Here is an 18,722-nt window from a genome sequence, read left to right as displayed (position 1 = left end):
AGTTTCTCAGCAGATATTTGCAATTTCGTTTTTGCACTATGTAGCTGGAGCCAGCCTAAACAGTTACTGCTCATGTCTTTCATGTGACACATAATGGCAACATAAACAAATTTATTTTCAAACAGGAGTTTTACTTGCCTATTCAATAGCATGCTCCCAAATTAGTCTAGTCCAATATTCATTTCATTGGTCTGTATTAAAGGGGATAGTAAAACATGAAGAATTAACATCCATCCAGCAGTGACTTTGTAGCACTGGATGCTAGGTGGTAGCTGTCAGTGCGGGCCAGGGCAGTGCTGTTGCTGCTGGAGTACTGTTTGTTCTTCATGTTTCACTGTCCCTGTTAATACATCAATACAACGAATATTGAACTACACTAATCTGGAACTGCTCTATTGAATGGTATTGTAAAATTCTGCTTTAAAAATATTCTTCTTCTTCTTTTAATGAGAAACAAACCAATGCTTTCTGTTGACACTGGGAACCGCATTGAAGAAATGATGCATACTATTTGTTTGGGATGATCCCAGCTGCACAGTGCAAAAACAAGATATCTGCAGAAACATGAGAAAAAATGCACCTGATGACTCGTTGGCACTCTCTGTATATTGCAATCTTTTTTAAGTCATACAAATAGATCCTAGCGCACTCAAGTGGTAATAAGAGATTATTGATATAACAACACATAATTTTCCAATATAATCTGTGATACTTTTTGCATCTCTTTCTCTGATGGTATCTATTTTCTTCCAGTAGCAGTTGTGCAATTTAATTTACAAAGGATGAATTTTCTGGAAGTCAATTTATCTGATATTGTTGGGTTGGGAAAAGAAAGAGCTGATCCACAAGGATGCATAAATAAAGAGCTCTCCTTCTCCTTCTTTGTCTCTTCATAGCACGCAGGACATCAACCATTTGTTGCCATATATGCAAGCAACAAATTCTGTAATCTGTTTAAAAGGCATGCCACTTGCATCTGGACCCATTTGAAGTTAATGAACATCAGAATCCTTAAAATCAGAAACAAATGTTGCTTTAATTTTGGCTTTGTTCGTAGGAAGTAATATGTGATACTTCTGAGTCCAAGTGATTGACATGGCTTTATAAAATCTTTTTGAAAAATTCTTTCTTCTGCTGATCATTTGCCACATATAAAAAAAGTGACTGATGGGATATTTGTTATATCCTACTCAGTTGGGAGGGAGATAATATTTAATTACTCATAGGATTTCTCAGACTAGATTTTACTGTTCTGCCAACACCATCACACTCTCCATTTCTGTGTGAAGTAACATAAAAATGCCTAACTTCTTCAAAATGAAGAAATAAATTAGAATTTTTTTTCCAACTCTTATATTGTGCTCCTGAGTCATAAGTGAAGTAATGATGGTTTACTCCCATGTTGTGATGAAAATAAAGTTTCATAAAGTCTGTAAACTTTTTTACAACATGTATACAAGAACTTCATTGTCCATTTAACTGTCTGAGATAATTATTTTATTGATGGATGTAACTTTCAGCAACTGTAGTGTATATTTCAGAATAAAATTCAATTGTCAGTTATATTTTTATTACACTTTACTGGTTTCAACTAATTAATTTGTCACCTTCAGAAGTGTACAAAATTAGGGATATTATACATCCTTAGACCTTGGCTATACATTTATATGAATTATAAGAAGTTTATTACAGAGACTTACTTACTGTTGGTTTAGCAGTTGTCAATCTCTTCCTCATAGAAGTACAGAGCCATGATATGTCCAAAAAATGTACATATTTTTTGTGATTATTGTAGACACATACTGAAATTTACAGTAACTGAATCACACCTATGTAAATATCAAGTTTTCGTGCTAGCGCATAAGCATATAAAAAGTACAACTAAGGTATATGAAGAAATGCATCTTAAAAGAATGTGGCACATAGTTCCAATATATAAAAGAAAGTGGCTGGTTTTCACATTCAACAAGTGGTGCTACGTTTTAAAAATACTGTCTGTTTTTTAATGCAAGTTGATCATTCAATAAATCTTTTGAATTTAAGTGGGAATATTTATACAGTTCAGATTTTTATAAAATGTTTATTTTGTAGCCCTTGTCAGCTACATCCAAAGGGTGGTGGATGTTTGAGATGTTCCACAAGAGGTGGCTGATATGAATTGTCACTATCTTTGCTGAGCAATTGCTATTGCTCATGCAAGTGGCTCTTAAATACCCTCCCTCTCTGTTATATATAAAAACTTGGATGTATATTACATTGTATTTTATATAATCCAAATTTGAGATATTTGTCAGTTGGAGGTTTCATTATTGGTGGTAAAGAACATGAAGATGTCATATTTTTTAAACAAATTAACTATGTAATAAGCAAAGTCATGTAGAAATGGGATTTTAGTGTATTTCTTAACAGTAAGGCCATTTTTATTGAGCCTAGAGGGTTTTAAATTCTTGTTGCTTTTGTTCTTATAAAGTTTCTGAACAAGGCTGCTATATACTATAAATTGTTGAGTTCTGTAGCAATAGAAGTAGGGGTTAAGGGCACCTCAACAATACAGTCTATCATGGCATGAAAGAATGCCAACTTGTGCTTAAAGGGGTAAGAAGAAGAGGCATTAATGATGTTGCAGGTTTCCTGTAAATTAGATGATTTTCTATTTCATCTGTTGAATTATCAATTTGCATAGAATCTCTTTTAAAAAATGAAAAATCAGCCCATTCCTTTTATATATTGGAACTATGTGCCATGCTTTTTAAGAGGTATTACACGTAACTTCTTTATATACATTTGTTATATTTTATATGCATTTATATATGCTCTTTGCTGCTAGCACAACAGCATGACACACACAGATGTAATTCAGTCACCGAAAATTGTCAATCTGTGTTTACAGTACTCACACACAGTATGTTCATTCTTGGACATATCATGGCAGTATGCTTCTGTGAAGAAGATATTGACATCTCCTAAACTGATATTAATTAAGTTTCTGTAATATACTTATTTTGCTTCTCATAAATGTACAGCCAAGGTCTAAAGATGTATAATATCACTATTGTATAGGCTTCTGAAGATGACAAATTAATTTCTCAAAACTGGTAAAGCATAATAAAAATATATTTTATGTAAACTGAAGGTGGAGGGGGCGGTGGTGGGGAGGGGGGGAGTTGGAGAAAGGAAAGGAAAGGGAAGGGATTGCTGATGTCAGCTGCATCGGGCATGTCCAAAGGGACAGACACCATGCTTTCATATAGAAACTTACGATTGAATTTTATTTTTAAACTGTCTGAAATAAAAACAAAACTTTAATTAGTAAGAATATTTTTTCATAATTTTGGTGAATGCACATACTGTGGCCAGGAAATTATTCCAAATGAATCCTTGGGCTTTATTCTGAAGCACAAAGGAATAATAATAGGCAAAATCACATACAGTAATACCCTCATTTTGCAGTAGTGAAGTTTTCGTGTCAAAAGAAAAAGCAGGTTGTTGTTTTATAACAGAGTCATATAATTTTAGATGTGTTATGAGAGCATGCTGAAAAGTAATGTCTTCCAATTTCTTACATATATTACATTGTATTTTATATACCCATTATATACTGGTCTCTCATTGAGAGACATATGTTCATTGTGGGATTGATTATGTTGAGAAATACGTATGTAGACAAGAAGGATAAAGTTTGGTGTTGTGTAATGCAATTAAGGTCTGTGTGTGAGAAACAACATGCTGTAATTGAGTTTCAGATTTAAAGTGTTTGTCATGGAGCACTCTTTCCTTCAGCATGACAATGCCAGACCACACACGAGTCTGCAACATGCGTAACAATTCAGTGCCTTGGGTTCCCTGTCATTGATCATCCTCCATGCTGTCCCGACCTGGCCCATCCAATTTTCATCTGTTTCAGAAACTCAAATAAGACCTTCCAGGACTTCACTTTAATAGTGATGAAGCCGGACAAGCAGAGGTGAGATTTTGGGTCTGTCAACAAAGTCAGACATTCTGAAGTGATGGTGTCAAAAAACTGGTCTGTTGTTGGGAGAGATGTATTCATCGTCAGGTTGACTATGTTGAGAAATAAATTTGAAGACATGAAGAATAAAGATGTAGAATGTTAATAATGTTTTTTATGTAAAAAGCCTTAAGAGTATTCATATAAAAAATTCAGAGGCATTGTTTTTCAGCATGCCTTCGTAGTTGTGTACAAAATCTTGCTCAAATTCCTCTATTGATTTGAGTACAGTTTAAAACATGCAGTGGTCAATGGTAATCCACTCTTGTAAGTTACATTTTCTGTCACTTCCTCCTCAATTGTGGAAATTGAGCCATCTATGAAACACCATGCATTAGGACAATAATCACATTCGTTTGTGACACATGGAGTATTTGTTGGGTGGCACATAATTTTCAACATATTTGGTTGCAGTACAGTTGGCAAAGCGAATTACAGTAAAATAAAGAATATGAGTTCCCATTGAAATACCATAATGATGTTTGGAACACTCATTAACAAATAGTGTATGACTGACATAGATATTTTCAACAAAAATATTTCCAATTTTGAACTCCAAGAATTTTAAAATTCTTGTTTTGGGAAAATTTAGCATTTTTACAAGTGTGGTGAAATAGCACATATTTTGAAAGCTTATAAAAAACTGAATAAATTTTTAAAATTCAGGTCCCTAAGTCAAATAGTTTTTGAAATATGATCATTTTAAGATTTCAGAACATGACACAAAACACACAATTTTGTAAACTTGAAAATTTTTTACAGACAGACTAAAATGATGAAAAATTACATAATTCTCAATCATCAAGGAATTTATTTACTTTTGTTTGTTTATTTCACCTGGAATGACCAGTTTTCTTTAATTCTGTTTATCCAGCAAAACTATTCTGATTACAAAAGCTTAACACCAAGAACTTATTTCTAGTAATATCTTTCTGTTGTGTTGTAATTGGGATTTCTTTCAGTTGAGAGCAGAAGTTTCTCTCTCTTGGTGCAATATCTGAAAATACACACTTCATACTTGTATCATCTTTATTGTTGCATAACTTTTAACAGTGCTGCAGAAGACATAAAATAACGAAATTTGAAACAAAGTGTCAACTTGATGATCCACAGCAAACTGTGGAATCAGCCTGAAAATTTGTAGACAAAATAAACACACTTATCCCATCATTTGTTTTCATCTCCGACCAATCATGATTTGAAGAGGAAATGCATGTGAAAGAACCCTGGAAGTTTAGACCTACCAAGAGTTGTATCGAGATCAACTGACATCAGTGCCTTAACAAATTTGACTTTAATGTGGATAGTAAATGGTCTGGAAATTTATTTATTGTGCTATGAGAAGTTGGAGGTGCTCTGCCCCTTACGATTCTTTCTTGTGTGCATGATCTTGTAAGATTAGTAGGGAATATTTACGTCACAGCAAGCAAGAGTAGTAAAATGGGCATTAGAGAACTACAACTATGGTATGAGCACAGCTTTTATCCAATGGCTGGTCAAAATAACTTACTTTTGCTCAATTCCTGGTCTGCATGTAAATATCATACTCATTTAGAGCAAACTATCCCTCCTGGAAAGTGTGTGATATTGTAATTCATACCACTTGAACACCTGGACAGATTCAGTCTCTGGATGTTTGTTTTATCTGTGCCTATAACATATATTGCACTATCAGCAGCTGCACCTTGAGGATAGCCAGTTTCATGATAAACTCCATGAAAGACTGTTTCGAATTTGGTTGCATGCTGTCACATACTATCAGTTCTCATTACCCAGTTACATCAATGTGATTCCATATGCATTCTTTTAGAATGGAAACCTAGCTGAATGTCCTGCATGGTTTGTAACTCCCAAGAAGTTCACCTTCAATCTTGATGGTGCAAACCGTCGTGATCACTGTGGCATTTCATTTCTCATTCAGTGTTCATGGTTAAAGTAAATGGTTTGCGTTGAACATTCCTTGATTGTCGACAATGTCCATTTTGCGAAGTGTAATACTGGCATCCCATGAAAGGATCATCTCTGCACCTTTCAGACACTTATTTTCTGTCGCCCTCCTTAGGCACATAGTGACTCATTAACAGTAATATTTTTTGTCATAATTGTTAATACTACACTTTCAAATGAGTCTTACTAAAGACTGAACTTATGTCTTTGCACTCAAGGGGTTCCTCGTAAGCTGTGTTAACCCCCTCCTGAGAACTCAGTTTAATTAGTCTAAAAATGAGGATAAATACTGCTTTCTAATTTAAGTGGAGTTGGAAAATTGCTGGAACATTTGATATCTGAAGAACAAGGGTATTAGGAAACAAGCACAATTGAAACATTGCTAAAATAATGTTGCTAAAATGAAAGTCTAAGCTGTGGATTTCTTATCTAAAATTTCATTTTTAATCTAATTTTGAAAGTTCAGAGAAATTGTTATTTTAATGAACATATTCTTTTGTGGTTGGGTGTTATAAAACTTGCATATATAGTACTTTTCTAAATTGAATTGTTTGCATTTTCTTAAAAGTTTCTTTGTAATGAACAAATCTATTAAGACTATAATGTATTGGTGGTAAACATATTGCTGCAGCAGATACTGATGTATTTGTAGCTCCAATCAGAATAAATTTATATCCTCAAATTAAAAATAAAAGAAAGACATTCATATTGTATGTTTGAAATGTTTGAAATCAATGCCATAAGAGCTATTTTATTTTTCTACTGGAAATTTAGGCTGTCATCTACTACAAATTTGAAACAAAATATCTCTTTGTTATGCATTTTGAAAGCTACTTTTTAAGTTATGCCTACAAAGTAATACATAATTAGGTAAGGTACTTATATATTTTTATTTATAATGGTTGTTACAGGAAAGCAGAGGTGTTGGTGGTGATGAAGTAGAAGAGAATGCTGATGTGTGGAAGTCATTCATAAAGGTTGATACTGTGAGATTATCTCATTTCTTGCAGTCAGCTGGGAAGGTTAGTAAACTTCATTAGATTTAAAAAAAAAAAAAAAAAAAAAAAAAAAAAAAAAAAAAAGAGTATCATCTGATAGTATGCGGCACATGTTTGTTCAAGTTTTCAGGAGCATTAATAGAACTGTAAACACATAGTGACACTGCATTTTGTTTATTTTTTGATAACTGGGGCATAATAATCAGATAATAGCTTCTTACATTTTTGAGTAAAGCTTATGTTCTCTATAGCGGATACCGCTATTGCATTATTAGTCAGAAAGAAGAAACTATCTTTTTATTTTTTTATTTTTTCTTTGAAATAACTGTGCAAAAGACAGACATACGTCTTGTGTCTTATCAGTTAAAAGTGGGTCGAGTCTGAACGATTACTGAACAAGGATTTTTGCCTCTGAATTCTTGTTGAAATTCTTCTTTGAATAATCCTCATGCAATTATGGTTTTTGTTACAACCTGTTAAATAATGAACACAACACTGCAGAAATTAAGTTTTGATCTCCTCATGTTTATAAACACATTTAACATTGTGATGAACAGCTTGTATTCAGGAATTTAGATAGTTAATATATCACAAGTCAACACTTCACCTAAACTGAGATTGTTTTGACAGAGAATTTTTAAAGTGGCAATGTAGTAATTTTACACTTTATCTCAGAGTTCTACCTGACAAACAACATGATGTATGCATCTGTTACTTAGTAATTCCACACATTTACGGTTCAACCTAGACCTCAGCTGACCAAATGCACATTTCGTGAAACATAGCTTGTTTGCAAGTTCATTGCCATGTCCTGATTCACAAAGAAGTTTAGATTTTTGTTAGGTAACAAATGACTAACTGAGTCTCTGTGTGACACACTTAAGCATCTGACTCCGTACTTTACTGTTGGATTAAATTAGTGCATCAGGTTGTCGTGGGCCATTATGGGCCATAGCATTGGTACAATGGAAGAGAAAACATAGCATTTTAAATTCTGTTTACCTATGTAGTGTTATTAAAAAGGTTTTTATAGGTACATAGTCTATTAGGTTTGCTTCTGGGTAAGTGTTTCACATGTGTAACATAATTCAAAATGTGGTGATGCGTTTTCAATGTCATACTTCCACATTATTTGTGGTTCACAATGAATGATGTTTGCAACAGTTTCCATATGCTGTAAGTGGTGTTTCTGTTGTTTTCTGTTCACTACTTTTAAATTTCGTGCTGGTTTTGAAAAAAATTGATAGAGTTTTAAATGTCCTGTTGTTTCTGGAAAATTTTAAAAAGCTTAAATGGGGTGTTGACTTGTACTTTTAGTGTGTTAATTGCTTTATCCTCCATGACTGAGAATTGTAATAAAGAAATTCCCTGCTATCTGATCGAGTGACCAATACAGGAGGTTTCCTTGTGGCAGCGTATGTTTGTCCTGCCAACATTCATAGAAAAACTTGACTGTGATATACACTCCTGGAAATTGAAATAAGAACACCGTGAATTCATTGTCCCAGGAAGGGGAAACTTTATTGACACATTCCTGGGGTCAGATACATCACATGATCACACTGACAGAACCACAGGCACATAGACACAGGCAACAGAGCATGCACAATGTCGGCACTAGTACAGTGTATATCCACCTTTCGCAGCAATGCAGGCTGCTATTCTCCCATGGAGACGATCGTAGATGTGCTGGATGTAGTCCTGTGGAACGGCTTGCCATGCCATTTCCACCTGGCGCCTCAGTTGGACCAGCGTTCGTGCTGGACGTGCAGACCGCGTGAGACGACGCTTCATCCAGTCCCAAACATGCTCAATGGGGGACAGATCTGGAGATCTTGCTGGCCAGGGTAGTTGACTTACACCTTCTAGAGCATGTTGGGTGGCACGGGATACATGCGGACGTGCATTGTCCTGTTGGAACAGCAAGTTCCCTTGCCAGTCTAGGAATGGTAGAACGATGGGTTCGATGACGGTTTGGATGTACCGTGCACTATTCAGTGTCCCCTCGACGATCACCAGTGGTGTACGGCCAGTGTAGGAGATCGCTCCCCACACCATGATGCCGGGTGTTGGCCCTGTGTGCCTCGGTCGTATGCAGTCCTGATTGTGGCGCTCACCTGCACGGCGCCAAACACGCATACGACCATCATTGGCACCAAGGCAGAAACGACTCTCATCGCTGAAGATGACACGTCTCCATTTGTCCTTCCATTCACGCCTGTCGCGACACCAGTGGAGGCGGGCTGCACGATGTTGGGGCGTGAGCGGAAGACGGCCTAACGGTGTGCGGGACCGTAGCCCAGCTTCATGGAGATGGTTGCGAATGGTCCTCGCCGATACCCCAGGAGCAACAGTGTCCCTAATTTGCTGGGAAGTGGCGGTGTGGTCCCCTACGGCACTGCGTAGGATCCTACGGTCTTGGCGTGCATCCGTGCGTCGCTGCGGTCCGGTCCCAGGTCGACGGGCACGTGCACCTTCCGCCGACAACTGGTGACAACATCGATGTACTGTGGAGACCTCACGCCCCACGTGTTGAGCAATTCGGCGGTACATCCACCCGGCCTCCCGCATGCCCACTATACGCCCTCGCTCAAAGTCCATCAACTGCACATACGGTTCACGTCCACGCTGTCGCGGCATGCTACCAGTGTTAAAGACTGCGATGGAGCTCCGTGTGCCACGGCAAACTGGCTGACACTGACGGCGGCGGTGCACAAATGCTGCGCAGCTAGCGCCATTCGACGGCCAACACCGCGGTTCCTGGTGTGTCCGCTGCGCCATGCGTGTGATCATTGCTTGTACAGCCCTCTCGCAGTGTCCGGAGCAAGTATGATGGGTCTGACACACCGGTGTCAATGTGTTCTTTTTTCCATTTCCAGGAGTGTATGTGTATGTTCAGTCTTAACACGGTTTGCATGCTATTACTAAATATACTATTCTGTTTGTTTGGTATGTATATCATTATATGATATGCTCTTTAGCCTGTAATATGCACTCAATTTTTCTATCTCACAGAACAACTTGAAAATGGGATCAGTTTACCCAAAACTAGTCATCGACTAGCTAAAAAACTGAATCTGGCATTTTGGCTGTTTTCTACGTCAAACACTTACTTAGAGACATACAAATTCTAGAATCACATAATGGTAAAATAAACACTTGTGACATATTAACAAATAACAGAAAAATAAGGAAATCAAAAGAAACAAAGACACAATAGACAGTGATATAATTTTGTTTAAGTAATAGCTGTATAATTAAGAAAGTGTCACTGTATTGGTACCATTTTTAACAAAAAAAAGGGGGAGATTTAAAAAGTATGCCAGTAAAATCTCAAGGAAGTGAATTTTTTTAAATTTGAATAATGAACAAACCAACAAGTTATTCAAATGAAAGTAGGAAGTTTTGCAATCTTAAAAATTAGTACTACAAAACCATGATACTGAATTCTCGAAACAATCACAATTTAAGATAAAAATATTCTAGAACAGAAAATTTTGAAATATGAAGTTTTTGGGGAAAGTAAAACTTAAGTTAAAAAGATTATTTAATTGTATGAATATAATAGAGGGAAACATTCCACATGGGAAAAATATATCTAAAAACAAAGATGATGTGACTTACCAAACGAAAGTGCTGGTAGGTCGATAGACACACAAACAAACACAAACATACACACAAAATTCAAGTCAAGACAAAAGTCAGGAAAGAGGGAAGGAGAGAGAAAGACGAAAGGATGTGGGTTTTAAGGGAGAGGGTAAGGAGTCATTCCAATCCCGGAAGCTTGAAGATGATGGGTACGAAACCCTTCGAAACTTTGCGAGAAGACGACGCCTTTACTCGGCTGATCACCCGAGAAGATTTCACGAATGGAAAGTCTTTCCGCTCACGGGATTGGAATGACTCCTTACCCTCTCCCTTAAAACCCACATCCTTTCGTCTTTCCCTCTCCTTCCCTCTTTCCTGACGAAGCAACCGTTGGTTGTGAAAGCTTGAATTTTGTGTGTGTGTTTGTGTGTCTATCGACCTGCCAGCACTTTCGTTTGGTAAGTCACATCATTTTTGTTTTTAGATAGATTATTTATTGGATAGATAAAAAATCTACTCACCAAGCGGTGACAAAACACACACATAAAAGACTGTTGTGATTGGCAAGCTTTCGGAGCCAGTGGCTCTTTCTTCAGGCAGAAGGGTTCAAGGGGGAGAAAGAAAGGTGAAGTAAAAGGACAGGAGAGGTCTAGGAAAAGGGGTAGAAAGTCACACTGAACTTACCGTACGGGATGAGAAGAAAAAAAGGGGAAAGAAAAGAGTCTGCCCTGACCTGTGGTTCTGGGTGACTTTCCCAAAATCTACCCCTTTCCATAGACCTTTCCAGTATTTTTCCTTCACCTTTCTTCCTTCCCCTTCAACCCTTCTGCCTTAAGATGGAGCCACTCACTTGCCAATCACAACAGTCTTTTATGTGTGTGTTCTTCCGCCACTTAGTAAGTAGATTTTTTATTTATCTTAAATAATTTTATCAATAATTGATTGTTTTCAATGAAAGGAGGAGAATAAGGGCCCTCAAAAGAGTTCCACCAGTCTAGAAATAAATAATTTTTTGCTCATTGAAAATTTCACCTTCACATTGTTTGCATGTATATTAAATCAATAATATTTCTTTAAATAATGTATTCCAAGGTGAGCTAACTACATTATTTCCATTAATAATTGAGAAATTACATCACAAATATTTAAGAATTGGAAATCCCAGCTTGAATAAGAAATTGTATATTTCAAGTAACTGTTGTATATTTACTGTATGTAAACTGTAAAGAGAAGAAAAAAAAACAATTGTGTATTTAAGGACTAAAGTGGAGCTATCCCTCCTTCCTACATCTCATTACCTCCCATTGGATTATACAAATAGATGTTACCAGTAGCTATATGGATAATCCAATGTAAAAAAAAATATTCATTACGGTTAAAGCATGTTAGCTGTTATCAGCAGTTGCAAGGAATGTGCTGTTTTGAAAATTGTATCCATGAGAATTAAATGATGTATATTCCTACATAACTTATAAGTTTCTTAGAGAAGATATTAAATTTTTTACCATAAAGCAATTTAGAATTATAGCCAGTGCTCATTACATATATTACACTTTAACATATTGAATGAGGCCAAGCAGTTTATTGTCATATAAAATAGACAATACAGAATATAAAAACATGAATTATAAATTTCTTAAATATAATGTAATCAAACAGATAAAAATCTATTTACCAAGTAGCGGCAGCAGAATGCACATATAAAAGGTATTACAGTTCGCAAACTTTTGGAGCCAATGGCTCCTTCATCCGGCACAAGAGTTTAGGGGAAGAAAGAGAGGTCAAGGAAAAGGACTGGTGAAGTTTAGGAGGACAGGTAGAGTTTGGATTGGGGAGATTTACCAGATGCAGTAAGTTACACAAGCAGAAATCCTGTCTCACTCTCAGGAAACGGAAAATAATCATACCATAAATATCCAGAACAGTTTACGGTGTTGAAGAGTTACCAGCATCTACACAGAGTCACCATCATGTAGATTGCAACTTAACTGAGGAACACTGCTGATTTTGTTCTAAGAATGCTTTTACTATAACCCTGCACATAATTTTTGGGTACGTACCACAGCACCAGGCCACCAGCACACTACACTTCGAATATTCTGCCAGTGACATCGGCACAGGTCAGCCAATAGAGGCCACCTGTGGTCAGCCACATTATTTGGGCACATGGTACAGCATCCAATGTGCTGTCTACCAGAGCCTTCCTATTTGTAGGCACAATGCAGAAGGTACTCGCTCTCGAATTGTGTTCATACTTACTTTCAGCAACTGCTTGTATGAGTACCTGGATTGTTTCTGTGTTTGTGTCTACATTCTCAAATGTTTTTCCCTTGTATGTAGAACAATAATAAACTTTGGTTCATTTGGCTGTGCTGTTGTTTGTATAATACAGCATTCTCATATTTCTAAGAAGGGGGTCATTAAGGCAGCTTATTTCACTTATATTTTTTTGCAATTATTTTCTGAGAGAACTTTTCTCTTGCTTTCTTCATTGCCCTGTAGAAAGAGTGATTAGAATTGTTTTGTAGAGCATATATAAGAACTTGACATTGCAAATTATTTAAGCACTTGGGAATATTTAATACTGCTTTGCAATAATTTTTTTCTCTAAGATACTTTGTTCATCTCTGCGGGCTACAAAATTAACTGACCACAAATAACAGTGATCTCCACTTTGAATTAAAAGCTCTGGCTTTGGTGCAAATGTGAGTATAGTACTCTTGGACCAAAGTTTTAACTAACTTCCCAAATTTGAAAATAATTAGAAATAATTAGAAAATTTTAAATGTGAATTTACATCAGTGTGTTGGATTAATCTTTCAGCGCTGCTGATAAGTTTGCAAAAGTGACTTTACTGTATCAGTGAATATCTCAAACAATTTCGACAAACAAGTTCACCAGTCTTTACATAAGCATTATGTATGTAAGACTATTATCATTTAGTCATTGTGGAATGGCCTCGGCATCCAGAGACTGTGGTCATGTGTGTGTGAGTTGTGTTTACATGTGTGTGTTTTTTGTCCAATTTCTATGAAGGCCTTGTTAGGCAAAAGGCAACTTGTTTGACAGTCTTTTTGTTGTGCCTATTTGCAACTCAGCATCTCCGCTATATGGTGAGAGCAATCTATCCTTTTCTTAATATTGTCAATATGTATTGTTGTACTGACAGGAACCAGCACAACATACTTCCCTAGAAAAAAATTTTGAAGACCAAACTCACATTCTGTGCCAAAAAACATACAAGCTTATCAATACAATTACAGGTTGAATAAAGCTGCAGGTCCTGGGTATGCACTTGGGTATCAGACTAATATGACAATATCTGTACCTGTTAACATTTTATCTCTTGTCATAAGATAGTAATCATTTATTGTTATGCTTATATCACAACAGTATTTCAAACACAAGTCTGATTGAGAATTTAATGGGTATCTGAGGTACAGCTACATATTTGAAACAAAAAATATTGACTTCCAGGATTAGCTCACTATTGTATGCATGTATGAAACACAGATCAGTAGGGTGCACTAGTTTGTTTTGGCTCCTCTAGTGATATGCTACCATACTGTGACCTGATTTTTTCAGTGTTTACCATATTTGCAAACATGTACCAATAAATAAACAAAAAATTAATCATGTAACTTTATTTTTTTGTAGGTGGTGATTAAAATTTTATGACTACCCCTCATATTACAGTCTATCCTTCATGTATCTCTTATCTCCACATACATTTTGATTCATTTGTACTATTATGTGGTGGGTTATTTGAAGTGGTGAGTTAGTAATTGTTAATGTAGTGCCATAGTTTTTAACTTACCTCAAGAGAAAAAATGTTGAGTAGTAAGTGCTGCTGAGTCAGCTAGTAGGAAATGTGCGTGTGCCTTGTACATTATGCTTAAAAAATGAATATTTAACATTCAGCTCATATTAGTTATCGAGGCAGAGCAGCCATTTATTAAGATGAAAAACTGAAAAATAAAACCTTCTCCCTGTTACTTCTAACTTCTCAGGTTCATTTTTGGGTATTATCTGGTAGGTCTTCTTCCCTCCACCCCCTCCCTCACCACCACCAAATACGCCATTCATGTCCTGCCCTGCTCTGTTATCTTTTATGTTTTTAGCCAAAGTCCTGAATCACTTGCTTCATAATCGCTAAATACCTTTCCTTTCTTATTTCCCAGTGAAGGGATATTTGCTCATGAAAGCTATTATTACTGTTATTATTTGGTTTTATGTATGTCTGCTGTTATATTGCAAATAAAAGTTCTTATGGAGAATATTCGTGGAATTCTGTATCTACTGCATTGTTTTTAGAAGTGGAATTTTACTCATACAAAATGTTATTTTTAACTTATCATTTACAGGCTGTTTTAATATTACTGGAAGAATCATTACTGCAGAAAAATGAAAAGTGGAAAAATAAAACAAAGTTACCTTTCAGTGATGGATTTGTGTCACTGAATGTAGAATCAGTGGACTGTTTGAAAAATATACCTGTCACACTTATTCGATTTCCGCCAGGACAGGCCACCATATTATTGACTGCTCACCAAGGGAAAGATCAGGTTAGGTAATGTAGATTTGTTTTCATTGTATGTGTAATTTTATCTATCTACATTGTTCCTAGTCTATGTCTTAATTGACATATGCAGCTCCACACTAAGTGTAAGACTGCCTTTTTAATGCAGATAACCTATTTCAGTAAAGAAAGCTGTTAAGCTATTTTGACAAAAAGATAATGTAGAAATCTCTCTTCTTCCTTTTTGTGTGTGTGTGTGTGTGTGTGTGTGTGTGTGTGTGTGTGCGTCTGTGTCTGTGTCTGTGTCTGTGTGTGTGTGTGTGTGTGTGTGTGTGTGTGAATCACAAGTACACTATGAACTAGAGTTTGAGAGTCTAGATTCTGAGCTAGCATATACATTAATTCTGTTGCACAAGGTAAGAAAGCAGCTGCGCGATGATATTTCTCCCCCCCCCCCCTCCCCCCACCTCTCTCTCTCTCTCTCTCTCTCTCTCTCTCTCTCTCTCTCTCTCTCATCATATATTCTGTTTGCTCCCATATAGTAAATTACACTTATCTGTTAGTGGTGATAAGTCATAAGGCCTTATGTTCCTCTACTATCTAATCCAGAAGCTTTGTTCAATGTGTGTTGATCAGAGGTATACATAAGCCACTGTTCTTTATTTCTTCGCCACACATAAAGTGTCAAAGCAGTTCTGCATAAAGTATAATAGTCCCTTTTCTACTTCCATTTCTGCATAAAGTATAATAGTCTCTCTTCTACTTTCCCTTTAAATAAAATCAACAGTTGATGAGTAAACAGGAAATTTTCAAATGGAAACAAATCAAAAGGAGGACAAGAATATTCTCAAAAACCTTTCCTCCCTTTATGGGTATGGAAAATGAGTTAGAAGAGGAAGAGGAAGATAACAAGACAGTAGATGAGCTTTTAAATTTATAAGTGCCGAGCAAGGTGTCTCTTGAGGCGGAAGTTCCCTAGTAGGGGTGTACGAGCTTTTGAGATGATGAAGTTGAAAAATAAGGCTAAAAGGAACAGCATGAGAAGTGGCTGGAAGCATGGTATTACTTACTTTGAGAACGTAATCAAGAAGAAAGGTGCCCAACTTGAAAGCAGTTTAGGGTACAAGTGGACACTTTTCAGTTTTTACTGAAAAAAGTATAAAAGAAGTATGAAAGTATGGCAATAAAATATGGTTGATATTAGCAGTTCATTTGTTAGGATTAAAAATACCTATTTATGGCCAGATAGAACAAATTTTCAGAAAACGCTTTTACATTACTGCCTTCTTGATATTCAGTGCAACATATCTGCCTCTCATCCTGCTGTTGTTGAGGTCTTCAGTCCAAAGACTGGTTTGATGCAGCTCTCCTTGCTAGTCTATCCTGTGCAAGCCTCTTCATCTCTGAATAACTACTGCAACCTACATCCATCTGAACCTGCTTACTGTATTGAAAACTTGGTCTTCCTCTACAGTTTTTACCCCCTCATCCCCCAACACGCAAGCTTTCCTCCACCACCAAAGTTACAATTCTTTTATGCCTGTCCTACTATTTTTTAAATATCATAATGCTGTGTGAAATTTTGAATATATTTCTTTCTTGAGAATCTCTTTCAGGCCAAAATTCAGCAGTAGATTTCAAAGAGAGGGAAAAATAAATCCATCATTAAAGACAGAAGAGAAATAGGGAAAAAAGGTGCAACAAAATTATGATTAGGAGTGATTATTTCATGTTTTTCTTATATAAAAAATTATTAACAATATTGAAATAGCAAAAAATTCAAAGCATAGCAAGTACCTAATTATACTAAGACTGCGTAACTGTCAGTATTATTGTACAGTTCAGGAAATCCAGTCAACTCTTTAGGCAGCCACTCACTATCAAGGGAAAAGTTAAGAGTGCCCATAACCACTTCAAAATAGTCATTCATCATTAACCCTGGTGACATATAAAAACTTTCGCTGTTCTGATTGCCACCAATTGTAGGACAGTAGGCTGACAGAGTTCGCAGAGATGCCCCATCTGTTGCGGTTGTAAACATTGCACCAGAAGTACTAGTAATAATATATGTTGTAACATATAATAGTGGTATGTTAATGCATTGTAATTCCATACAAATATTTTGTGCTCTTTAATAAATAGAACTACTGCATCAGTTATCTTCCCTTATTTTTATTATTCATCTAACTTTTTGAGAAAAGAACACTTTCACTCTTTTGCAGCAGTACAACCCATCACACATTGTCAGGAAACATGAGAACAGAACAGTGTTTATCTTTCGCTGACTTTGGCATGGTAGCCAGTAAACTTAAAATTATATATTTCCATAAGCAGGGTATCAAATCTAATCACTCCCTCACCATGAGGGCTTCCATGATGGCCCTGTCATCTATTTGCTAGAGCTATTCCTCTCCGCATAAGCAAAAGGATGCTCTTCCAATAGGATACTGCTCTGCTGTCTTCTATTCAGCAACACATGAATGAAGTGTTTGGTTGCAGGTAGATGGAGTGCACAGGTTCCTGATAGTAGCTTCCCAGACTGCCAAATTTAAAACCATTAGACTTCTTTGTGTGAAAAGACCGCATCTACCAGATATCAATAAATATCTGTAAAGAATTGCTCCCAAAAATTTTTGAGGCTATGAAATCATTTGCAATACACCAGGATTTTTGATAGGGTATACGTACCAGTCATTTTTTCAGTGATGTCAGCTGTGTAGTGACAGAGGAAGGAATTTCATGCATTTGCTACAAAAATAGTTAATTGAGAAAAAAACGTTTAAAATTTAATTTCTTTTTGCATTTCATCAGTGTTGTAGTTCACATTTCCTGGTCTTCTGTACTTGTGAGAATAGATGTTCATCATGTGCCCTGTACATTAGCAAAAATTAAAACGAACAGCCTCTAGATTTCTTTATTAGTAACTCTGTGACTTACTGTATCATATGTTGACTACCTTACAGACGTACTGTTTGTGCAGTTCAGCTACTTACCTTAGCAAATTAATGGAATTATGGTACTTTTAGCATAATTGATTTAATAGTCAAGCTGTAGCCATTAAACACCACAGAAAATTTTTGTCTAACATAACCAACCATGAATAGGAATTTAAAGTTTGTCATCTTTGACTGTTCAGCTGAAATTCAGCTGATTTAACTAACAGCTATGCTCCTTAGCATAAAAGGTATTAGTTGGTGCAAGTTAATTTAAATACACACTTCCACACATTCATCATTGATTGGTTCTTTTAAGGCTGTAGATCCACAATGGCACATTTCCAACCTGTGGTTATTTGATGTCTCCTACCCTGCTGCAACCTCATAATGAGGTTTGTTTTCCCAACTTTGTATATAGAACTAGAATGACATAACACCAATTAATCACCTTCATGAAACTTGCCAGTAATATTATCTGACACATTGAATTTTATTTCATATCATAACATAGTCACAAATCCTGATTAATTGAAATGGAATTGGCTCCAGCTTGTGCTTAAACGTTTGGATTTTTTTTTCTGTAAGCTAGCTGTTTCCTACTGTGTATTGCTGCAGTTTATAATAAAACTTCTTCAATTTTTATATTTAGTATCATCAAAAAGAGCACCCTATTCACAAAATATCATATAGCACAGAAAAGTACCTTCATTGTTATAGTTTCACAG

The 18,722-nt window shown here is 36.1% G+C and overlaps 1 protein-coding gene across 3 annotated transcripts in view; it reads left to right on the top strand.

Moving 5' to 3' along the window:
* The window catches only part of LOC126169153 (cytoplasmic dynein 2 intermediate chain 1), a 164,823-nt gene that overhangs the window by 53,703 nt on the left and 92,398 nt on the right, over positions 1–18,722 (top strand). For all 3 annotated transcript variants that reach the window (XM_049920620.1, XM_049920618.1, XM_049920619.1), the window contains 2 exons: positions 6,868–6,978; positions 14,907–15,107. In XM_049920620.1, coding sequence (XP_049776577.1) covers positions 6,868–6,978; positions 14,907–15,107 — 312 coding nt within the window. The remainder of the gene's footprint in view (positions 1–6,867; positions 6,979–14,906; positions 15,108–18,722) is intronic.

Source organism: Schistocerca cancellata, chromosome 1, assembly GCF_023864275.1.
Source record: "Schistocerca cancellata isolate TAMUIC-IGC-003103 chromosome 1, iqSchCanc2.1, whole genome shotgun sequence".
In the NCBI taxonomy this organism is placed as follows: Eukaryota; Metazoa; Arthropoda; class Insecta; order Orthoptera; family Acrididae; genus Schistocerca; species Schistocerca cancellata.
This window is presented reverse-complemented; position numbering and strand designations above follow the sequence as displayed.